Genomic DNA, 11,679 nt, shown 5'->3' on the forward strand with positions numbered 1-11,679 from the left:
TTCCACTCTCTTGCCCTCACAGCTATCTCTCCTGAACCCCTGCCAACATGGTCAGCTATGCCTAGGTGAAAAGAAGGACCCATTTTGTTGAGTGCTGCAACTGGTAATGAGGAGGGCCAGATCCCTCATCTGTTGTAGGTGGCGAAGGGAGAGGGATGATGTGAGTGGAATCTTTCTCCCACCTACACAGTTGCATGACTGATGAGTACTAGGTATAGCTCTCCCACACTTACAACTTCGGACCCCCACACCCCTACCAATACGGTGGGCTCTAGTGTGGTACCCAGGTGAGTAGCAGAGCTGGTTCTCCTCAGTTTGCAGCTGGCAGGGGGCAGAGGCAGCTCTCTACTCTTGTTACCTCAGGATCAGTTCTCCCACCTGCTCAGGCATTGATGAGGAGGGAGGGTATCTCCACACCACCATGTCACCATTTGTCAGATGAGGGGTTGGGCTAGATCTACACTCATGCTCTTAGAGTTTTCTCACCCATACTGTCCTTAACAGTCAGCTCTACTGTGCTGCCCTAATTAGGTGCCTGGCCTGCTTTCCTGAATATTGCAGTTGGAAAAATGGTCAGTTCCTTCACAATCCAGCTGGAGGAGGGAGAATCAAGGTGGAAGGGTATTGTTCTCTTACTCCCACAACTACATTATAAACGAGGGACGATGTAGGTGGGTCTTCTATCTATATGTTGCTTTCATTGGTTAATTAATAAAGAAAACTGCTTGGCCTGATAGGTCAGAACATAGGTGGGTGGAGAAGACAGAACAGAATGCTGGGAGGAAGAAGGCAGTGAGGCAGTCACCATGATTCTCCGACCAGAGATGGAAGTAGACTAGAATCCTTCCCAATAAGCCACCACCTTGTGTTGCTACACATTATTAGAAATGGGTTAATCAAGATGTGAGAGTTAGCCAATAAGAGGCTAGAACTAATGGGCCAGGAAGTGTTTAAATGAATAGTTTGTGTGTTGTTATTTCCAGAACTAAGGGGGATGAAAAGCAGGCCTGCTCACCTCATCACTACAGAGGGAGGCAGTACCAGCTATGTCCCTTTTATGCCCTCAGGGCTTGCTTACAAGTGGCACCATCATCCTGGTCAACCCTACTGAGTTGTTCTGGTGAAGCTCAAGTCCTACTCTCCAAAGTGCTGCAGTTGGTGAGGGTTTGGGTGGCAAGTGGTGGGGGAAGAAGAGAATCTTTCTCACACCTATTCCACGACATGGTATGCAAGAGGAGAGTGGCCTGCTCTCCCATTCTCAGGTCCTCGAGGCTAGTTTGCACATGCCCCCTGTGTACAGCATCAACTCTATTGTGCTGCCTATGTGAGGTGTAGGATACACTCTCCCATGAGCCTTGGCTAGTGAGGGACAGGACTAATTCTCCCGAATGTTGCAGTCAGTAAGGGTTTGGCCTACTCTGTACAGCCAGCCCTATTCTCTCTGCTTTTGGTGGTATCAGGAGCCATGGACATCAACAGAAATTGTCGCAGCATCAGACATGGGCCCCAGCAGAAGTCCAGGCTCAGACATCACCATGATCCTGGATGGTAATGAAGCCACTCATCTCAGCCCACTTCTCAGCTCCTTCCCCTCTTCAGATGTGCCTTTGACTGCAGAACAGGAACCATTCTGTCTTTCTCTCTCTTTCATACCACACCATACTTTCACTCACCATAATATACCCATCTGCCTGGTGCAACAAGTGCAGGGCAGACTGCACCAGGCTCAGAAGTAGGGCTCCTTGTCCTGCTTAGGTTGAAGGGCTCAGACCCTCACCCAGCCTTCTGCTTTTGCAGCCAAGAGATGTTGCAGAAAAGACCCAGCAAGATGTAGGCCCCTGCGGCGAACTCCCTGACCAGCAGGAAAGGACGACCACCAGACGAGGATTCTTCCCAAATCACGCTTTATTGGAGCCTCTTGGTTGAAGGGAGAGTGGAAGCGAGGGGCCCCGAGCGCCAAACGGCAGCTGCTTATATAGGGGGTAAGGGAACGAGTTGTGCCTGGATTGGCCGATGCGCGCCTGCCGATGCTCCTGGCCACGGGATTGGCCCTAAGCACATCATCATCACTGCACATACGAGAGGCACGGTTCCACTGCATTGCCTAATATGGAGCTGTCCAGCAAGCGAGGCTGGGGCCAAGCGCCATCTTGTAATGGCGGCCACTCAATCGGCTCCCAGCAGCTCCCCCTTTTTGTTTTTCTCTGTAGGCCAGTGAGAAGGTCTTACTCCCGTTCAGGTCCTCACCTCTTGATGCAAGGACCGATCAAAGGAGGCCCAAAACTCCTGGTACTCCTTCTCCCGTGCAATGGAATAAACTCCTGGGAGGTGTAAAGGCAGTACTCAGAGTAAAAATGCATACCTTCCTCAGTGCAATGGAGAATTTCTCCCTGAGAGTGCAAAGGCTACGCAAGGAACAAATCAACTGGCCTTTTAACCATACTTGGGGTGAATCGCCATTCTCCAAAGCGGCTAATGCTTGTAGAACTGCAACCTTATCTCGAGATGTTTGAGCTCGGAAGCGGCATATTAGCCAAAGGCAGACTATACATTCTCCCATGCAGCATGCAAAAAAACAATCCTTATATCTGAAAACCTTTTGTTGCAGCCTCTAGTGAAATTAGCGGGGGCCCATTGAGGCCCAGAATAGCCTGTACCATTACTCACTTTGCACTTATTAGTGGTATTGGCAGCACAACTAAAGTTGCTCTGTCCAGCCTGCCCTCCCTGAAGTAACACAAAAAGGGGAGAGATCAGAGCAACTGCCATTAACCCTGCAGAGGAGCCATTTATTATAGGGCGTTAGCAGATTTTAAGAAGGTTCCATTGAACCAAAAAGCCTGTAACATGGGGAGGCCCAAATCCTTGTTGGTAATAAAAAAGCAGGGGGAAACCACGGCATTGTGGCGAACAGGAATCGGCTTAGGGAAGGCAGACAGTATTCCCCATCTCTGCTCCGCCCGAATCTGGATTGTCATCGCCACCATCATCAGGAACAGCAGCGGCGTCATCTTTGACTGAATCATGGCCTTCCTCCATTGGCTGGGGAGCAATTGAATCATCCTTAATGGTTCTTGTCAATCGGCACGGAACCCAGTGAGGCACCTCTTGACCCTGCGGGTAAACACAAATAGCTCCCCTGGATCTTCTGATGACAGGATCCGGGCCATACCATTTGTTATTCAACACATCCTTCCACATGACGGCCTCTCCTTTATCTTCAAGGGTCATTGCAGCATGCCGATCAGCAGCTGTCCTGCCCCGGCCATCAACTATCAAAAAGTAAAGAGTGCCAGTGCAACTCTGTTCCTGGGGGAAGCTATCTCCGCTATTCCCCCTTTCTGTTTCTGTAGGAGTTCTTTAAGGCTTCTATTTGCCCTCTCCACAATCCCCTGACCTTGGGGATTGTAGGGTATGCCAGTGGAATGTTCCACCTGAAGCTGTGCACAGAAGGCGCGGAAACCTTTTGAGGAATAAGCAGGGCCGTTGTCAGTTTTAAGGCGGGTGGGTTTGCCCCAAGCCGCCCAGGCCTCTAGGCAGTGGGTCTTGACATGGGTAACAGAATCCTCCATCACCAGGTATGCTGAGGCTAAGCATGCCCAAGTGCTCCGGCTAATATAATGGCAACCCCTTCCTGGTTCAGCCGCTTGTGCACCTAATGGCGGTGCCGAGGGGCGAGACACACCCTCCATCGGTGCACGAGCACGGGGTGGGTTATAGGCTGGGGGACGGTGATAGTCCCGCTCATACCTTTCTTCCTCATACTTAGCAGCCTCCTCCTCTAGCTCCCCCTCTTCCTGTGAGCTGAGTTCATCGTCTGACAAATTTAAGTCAGTGAACTCTGTGAGGAGTAGGTAAAGCCGGTTTTTCTGCTTTTCATCCCCTTCCTCCCGTTGAGGGTCCTCTTGAGTTTCTTCTCTAGGTATACCCTTTATCTTTCTATCCTTTTCCTTTTTACTATCCTTTTTTATCTTTATTCTTTTCTGTCTAGACCTGCCTAAGTCCCCCCCTTTTGAATCCGACTCTGATAGGCTGTCCTGGTGTGCTTGCTGTGCCCTCCTCCCTTCCCTGTGCAACCAAAAGCAGCACAGAAAAACAGCAATTATGAGGGCCACAAAGATCAAGCAAAACACCTCAGGTGCAACCCCAGCAATCATCATACCTGGGAGACTCACCGACGTCGCCGCTCTGCGTGTCGAGTTCTGAATCCTCTTTGGCCCCTCACTCGGTACCAAAGCTTGTCCCAGCGTCCCGGGTTTCCGGCACCAGTTGCGGCAAACTCCCTGACCAGCAGGAAAGGACGACCACCAGACGAGGATTCTTCCCAAATCACGCTTTATTGGAGCCTCTTGGTTGAAGGGAGAGTGGAAGCGAGGGGCCCCGAGCGCCAAATGGCAGCTGCTTATATAGGGGGTAAGGGAACGAGTTGTGCCTGGATTGGCCGATGCGCGCCTGCCGATGCTCCTGGCCACGGGATTGGCCCTAAGCACATCATCATCACTGCACATACGAGAGGCACGGTTCCACTGCATTGCCTAATATGGAGCTGTCCAGCAAGCGAGGCTGGGGCCAAGCGCCATCTTGTAATGGCGGCCACTCAATTGGCTCCCAGCAGGCCCCTGACTCAGCAAGATGTGCTAAGCCCCAAACCTTGCCCTAATAACTAGGAAGAAACCGCCAGGTATCCTCCAGAAGGTAACCAATCAGAAGTTAGCTGGTGGGCTCTATGTGGAGGCTCAAAAATGTGAGCTTATTTCTACCTTGTCCGAAGGTCAGAGAGTTAGAGGAAATTCAGTTTTGCTAACAACAATCAAGGAGCTATGCATCCTGAATCAGGATGTGATTACATGGTTCTTTCAACATTAAGATGGCTCATACAGGTAGATCCACTCCACTCTGACAGTCAAGATATGCAAGCATACTTCTGCTTCTTCTTTTGTAACTGGAGGTTTAACCTGGGGAATGGCTGCTTTCAGGATACTTGGTCTAGGGTGGCTTCACTGCCTAAACAACAGAATGCTAATGAATTGATGCCTCAAAGTGTTGAAGGAATTAACTGTTCAAGTTGTCCTTTGTATCATGTTAAGGAAGTCTTGTTGCCTTCTTCCCCCTTTTGTATTAGGGTATAAAAGTGTATGGAAAATTAAGTGCTGGTATTTCAGTATTCACTGGAACTCTTTCCTGATATGTTTCTGGTTTATTGTTTTATTCACATCTTCATACTATGTTTTTCTGATGCCCACGCCCCTACCCTGGCAAGTGGTATTTTTGTCATGACTGGTCCCCATCAGCTCTGGATGTGCTTTACTGATAATGGTGGAATTGAGTCACAGTGTCACCTGCCCCAGGCCCCTATGACTGAAGTTGTAGCTGACCAATCAGCTCAGAACAGGTTTCTCCAACCAAGAGGTGTGCCAACCTAGAGACTGTTATTATGCACTAGCAGTCCCCAGATACACTTGCTCTACCCCCAATAATATCCTGCCCCACTGAAGCTCAGGGTCTCTCCTACTTCAACCATTGTGTCAGACAGTTGGAGGATCTGAAATTAACTTGATATTATTGGGCATCATGTTGCTTCTTACTAATATTTAGTTGTAATTGACATGGAGTAAAAGTTTTTCCAATTTCAGAACTCAGAATAAGAAAGACAAACAATGTTCCTACAGCTGAATCCAAAGACTACCTTTGAGACATCTATTCAAAGACTCTGGAATCTAAACATTCTATTGATGGAGAAGCGTTTGTGTAATTTTACATCAATAAAGGTTTGCATGTATCTGATGTAAGACAGACACCAAAAGTATGGTGGTAACTAAAACAAACAAGAGTCCTAGTGTCCTAGAATTTATCCAACATAAAATAAATATTGGTCTTATTTCAGATGGTCACAAAGGCTATGAGCATGATAAAGTGAGTGAAAAAAGAATAAGCAGTTGACTTTAACACTGATTTACATAACTATATGCATGAGAAATTTCTCAAGAGCATTATTAGTTGCATACCTAAGAGACTGACATATTTTATTTGTGTAAACACACAAACACACAGAAACCATCATTACATACTTAACAGCAATAATAAAATCAGTTACATTACACAACATTTGAGTGACATTGTATACTACAATTTATAATTTCCAGGGCCATTTTGTCGTAGAACTATTAAAACTGATGATGTAATCATTACATTCCTGATGTCTCATGGGAAGTATCTATGTGTATTGTCTTAGTCCTCAGAACAATGCGTTGAAATAGCTACTATTTTACTGGGAATTTATAGTTTTCAGACCTTGATCCAGAAAAACTACATTCACATTCAAAGTCAAATAGGAAAGTAAGATGCATTGAATACTAACTATTGCATTCTGTCATCAGACTTGAGAATTTCTACCATTTCTCTGTAAGGCTACAATACACACAATAAGGAGGAACATATCACTGTATGCCAACAAGTGAAAGGAACTTCTACATGAACATATCAACTTATATATGAGTGCCTGTGTCAAAAATTAAAGAATAGCCACTAAACATACATAGTTATCTCTGGGTTTTAGAGAAATATGGACTATTTCTAAAACACTATTTTCTATTGACTTTAGAAAGAAAAATTTACTTATTTTATCTACTAAATAAAATGCATAATATTGTATGAGTTAAAGTTGTTCTGTGATGTGTTTTGTATAGGTATCTAATTGATGAAAATCAATCCTCACAATTATTTATTATTGATTTATGGTGAAAACATTCAAAACCCTGTCTTTTGGGGTTTAAAAACACTATGAATTGTTTTTATGTATCATAAATCTGTAGTGGAGCATCACATCAGAAGCTGTTGCTACTATCTAACTGTAACTCTCTACCCATCAATCATTACTTCTCTGTTTCTGATACTCACTGTTAACTTTCCCCACTGTTCTATTTTCAATTTTTATGATAGTGACTCAAAATAACTTCACTTAGTGTTATCAATGAAGAAATTGACTTGTGTTGACAGTTGTTTTCCTAGGACTCTCCTCAAAGCCCCTAGTGACCTCTTTATTCCTCAGACTATTGATGAGGGGATTCAGAGCCAGAATGACAATTGTGTAGAATGTTGAGCTGATATTATCTATAGCTATAAAACTACCTTTGAGTTAATAATGAATATGAGCAACTATCCAAGTTTCATATGTACAACATGACCTTGCATAATACAGAATATTAAATCAGCAAGAAAATATGTTACATTGTTCTTTCATGCTGTTCTTCTAATTTCAAATTATTCTTCCTTTCACAATATTTTATAAATCATGTTTTAAATTGAATTATAACATATTAGGTTTTAACATTTTTTATATACCTTTCAATTCTTCCCCTCCTATATTTCCCCACACCCTCTCTCTTTGCTTAAACCTGATGTGAAATTCCCCCTCTGTATGCTGAATATGTTTTCTTCCCATTGGCTAATAAAGAATTTGCTTTGGGCCTATAGCAGTGCACAATATAGCCAGGTAAGAAATCTGATATATAGAGAGAATAGGCGGAGTCAGGGAGACACCATGTATCCACCTAAGGAGACAGACACCCCTGAAACCTTACCAGTAAACAAACAGCCTCATGTTAAAATACAAAATAATAGAAATGGGTTAATTCAATATGTAAGAGCTAATTAATAAGAAGCCTGAGAAGTGTTGTAATTAATATAGTTTCTGTGTGAGTTTTCAGGTCTGGGCAACTGGGAACAAAAAAAATGACCCCTGCCATATACCTTCCTCTCTCCAATATTCTTTCTCTACTTTCATATCACTATGCTCTGCCACCCCCATCCTTAAGGTGTGTCTCACAATGCCCCCTTTCTAGATTCCTATATCTACAAATACTCCAGCTTTAACACAGGAGCTAAGAATTTAGAGGCTAGAGTTTACGTATAAGAACACACACACATATGTATCTACAAAGAATATATATATATATATATGTCAATTGTTTTAATTTCTCTTTGCAGTGCTGGCAATTTAACTGAAATTTTCTTTATTATATTTTTCTTTAGCATTCAACAAAATTCTATGGTGTATATTACCAAATTTCCATTATTTATTAATCCATTAATGGATATCTTCAGTGATTCTATTTCCTAGCTATTGTTAATTAAATGGCAATGAAGACTTGGAAATATATTTTGATATTCATTTATTATAATTTTTATTCAGCGCTTTTAAAAGTCAATTCCAATTTTCTAACATACGATTAGTTTAGAGTATCTAAATGGTATTGCCATTTAAATGGTGTATGACATTTAAATACGTATGACAAAACACCAGATTCTCTAATTCTTCCTTTAAAAAAGATTGACAGAACATTTTCAAAGGAACACAAACTTCATTCTGACCCCATTCTTCTCTACCATGTGACATACCATTTAATCTAGAATTACCAGGGATATTCCATTCACACTAGAATTAAAACCTCCTAAAGGTTATCATGTGTTGACAGTCGTTTTCCCAGGACTCTCTTCAAAGCCCCAGTGACCTCTTTATTCCTCAGACTGTAGATGAGAGGATTCAGAGCTGGTGTGACAATTGTGTAGAAAACTGAGCTGATATTGTCTTGTTTGGGGCTATGGAAGGGACTGGGAAGAACATACATGAAGGAAGCACCACCATACCACATCCCAACCACAGTCAGGTGGGAAGAGCAGGTGACAAGGGCTTTCTTCCTGCCCTCATTTGAGGGCATATTGAGCACAGTGAACAGTATTAGTGAATAGGAGGCCAGGATGGCAGTAAGAGGGAGAATGAGCACTGTCACCCCCATCAAATAAACCATGAGTTCATATCTGGAGGTATCTGCACAGGCCAGCTTTAGCAGGGGAGGGATCTCACAGAACAGGTGGTTGACCAGTCGAGATTTGCAAAAGGAATACTGCATGGTGTAGATGCTATATCCTAGAGCACTGAGAGATGCCAGGATCCATGACGTGGCTATCATGAGCCAGCAGACCTTGTGACTCATCAAGATTGTGTAGTTCAGAGGTTGACAAATGGCCACATACCTGTCATAGGCCATGAAGGCCAGAAGGAGGTCCTCTGCACTGCCCAGTACGAGTTCTAGAAACATCTGAAGAGCACAGCCGCCAAAGGAGATGGTATTATCTTTGAGTAGAAAATCAATGACAGCCTTAGGAGTGATAACTGATGTCAGGAGGAGATCCATGAGAGAGAGCTGTCCAAGGAGGAGGTACATGGGCACATGGAGCCGGACATCCATTGTGATGACTAAGAGCAGCAGACCATTGCTGGTCAGTGCCAAAAAGTACAAGACTGTGATTGCAGCACAGAGCAGTTCAGGATAGCCACTGTCATCCAGAATTCCCACCAAGATGAAGCCACTTACCAAGGTGGAGTTCCAGAATTCCATTGTATGTGATCTTTTTAGCTGCTGAGAAATAAATGGATCAGTGAACTTGTGCTAATATGAACCCAAATACCCAAGTTTTGTGACATTAGAAGTCCCTTAGGCACCTCAGTATGAATTCATATATACTATCTTTTAAAGTAATGAATAGCTTTGATTCTTGCTTTTTAAATTTCTCATTTTTTAACATATATATGTTTATATATATATATATATATATACACTGAGAATTTCATTAATGAATTTGCATTGACTTGTACTACATATTCTCTCCCAACTCATCCCATGCCCCCCATTCTCTGTCAAATTCATGACCTTAGTCTTTAATTGTTAGTTTTACATATGTGTGTGTTTGTGTCTACACACATCCACGCCCATGTTCATGAATGAATGTATGTTCAATCTATTTAGTGTTGCTCATACATGTTTTTAAGGCTCAGTTTCTTCATTTCATCAGCCCATATTTGTTTGTGGATAATGACATTGAAAATTTTAATTTTACACATTAGTTCTCTCTCTTGCTCAGTCCCCACATTCCCCACAATCCTCAGAAATGAATACCAATTGTTGAAAACTATACAGTATTGTGTTTAAGAAAGTATTTCTATTATAGTTAAAACCTTGGAAATTATTTGGACATTTTTCTTTTTATCAAATTATTGTATAGCTGGAAAGACACAGAAATATAAGATATATGGTCCTTTCACAGAAAATTTGTCTGTTTCTTTCTTGTAAGAATGACTAAAATCAACTAATGAATAGCTGTTTTATATTGTGCTCTTGCACAATAATCATAATCTGATACAGCTTTTGATCCTAATGTTCCAGTTTCTCTCCTGCAAGTACACAGTGATTTTACTTGATAGAGAGAGGAGGGCCATCTCTTTATTTAGATAAATATTTGCTTAGAAATTGGTGAATGGTACCGTTTTTTTTTTTTTTTGTTTTTTTTTTTTGGTTTTTCGAGACAGGGTTTCTCTGTGGTTTTGGAGCCTGTCCTGGAACTAGTTCTTGTAGACCAGGCTGGTCTCGAACTCACAGAGATCCGCCTGCCTCTTCCTCCCAAGTGCTGGGATTAAAGGCGTGCTCTACCACCGCCCGGCTTGGTACCCAGTTTTATGGTGAAACCATAGAGTCAGTAATCTAAAATCAACAGGAGACTGTGATCTGCAAGAAACAACAACACTAAAGCCAATTCAGAGCATGAATTAAGCTGTGAAAGTGAAGCATCCTTGCTTCATTCAGACACCCCTTGTCATATGTATATTAACATTTCATTACCCTCCATTGGTTTCTTGGACCTTCAGTACCTTAACACTTGAAAGGTATGGAAGGACAATAGATCCAAAAGATCTAGGGAACTGGACAAAGTAGCTCAAATTCTTAGGGTTGGCTTTAGATTTTTTGATTAACTACAACTAAAGGCTACATATTTCAATTAAAAAGAATAAAATTCTTACCTCAGCTGGTGAGAAATCCAACTGCTTGATCACCACAGCTACACTTGGATGCAGCTTTAAGAGAGAGGATGCATTTTTCTTCAGCCGTACTTAATTCATTTGTGTTGGTGTTAGTATAGTATGACCAAGTCCATACAATGTTGGGCAACTGGGCTATTATAGTCTTTCATCTCATCTGCAGATGCACTCTAGATGTGGCAGTGGGTACAGCCAGGAAACTAAATGTCTTTGGTTGACATTGTAAGGAGCTAGAAAATGTTTTTCCTGTTCATAAACCTAAGAATTTGTAGAAACTGCTTCCTCATAGCAGGTTGAATTTAGGGAGTATCACTAACTTTATGGCAAGTTTTAAATTGTCATTTGGTTCAGATGTTCAGGCTTCTTTAGTCATGATACCTGTCTGGGAAGACAGATCAAAGTTGCAAGAAGAAAATAGGAATTAGAAGAGATGTTCAAAGGATGAAGTTGAGGCTCAACTAAATATACCTAGGACAGGGGTAAGCTAGAGGCCTTTCAGAGAGACTTTGCTTTGTCTTCTGAGCCCATGACCTTTTCTTTTCTTTCTTCTATGTTTATTCTCAGAGGAGTTTATTCCCCAGAAGAAATGTCCTCCCCTTGAAATGCTGGTCTAGGAAATAGAAGTTAATGAATTCCCTTGGGTGTGTTTCTTGGTTTTCTTTGAGAAGTTCTCTCAATAAATGAGCTCTGAGGCCTTTTTTTCTCCTTGAATACAGAATATTACTTCTTTAACCTCCCAAGTACTGAGATTATAGGAACATAATACTTCTTTTGTTGGATTTCTTTGAAACCCTAAAGGAAACATT

At 42.6% G+C, this 11,679-nt stretch overlaps 1 protein-coding gene across 1 annotated transcript; it reads right to left on the reverse strand.

Moving 5' to 3' along the window:
• Nucleotides 1-8,450: 8,450 nt before the first annotated feature.
• Nucleotides 8,451-9,398, reverse strand: LOC130880169 (olfactory receptor 2AG1-like). Its single transcript, XM_057779102.1, has one exon. It carries the CDS (start codon nt 9,396-9,398, stop codon nt 8,451-8,453), a length of 948 nt encoding a protein of 315 aa, XP_057635085.1.
• Nucleotides 9,399-11,679: the final 2,281 nt, after the last annotated feature.

The sequence above is a fragment of the Chionomys nivalis genome, chromosome 8 (genome assembly GCF_950005125.1).
Source record: "Chionomys nivalis chromosome 8, mChiNiv1.1, whole genome shotgun sequence".
In the NCBI taxonomy this organism is placed as follows: Eukaryota; Metazoa; Chordata; class Mammalia; order Rodentia; family Cricetidae; genus Chionomys; species Chionomys nivalis.

What these genes read in the sequence shown, in the direction of transcription:
- LOC130880169 (XM_057779102.1), bottom strand. Translation starts at nt 9,398, where the DNA reads ATGGAATTCTGGAACTCCACCTTGGTAAGTGGCTTCATCTTGGTGGGA.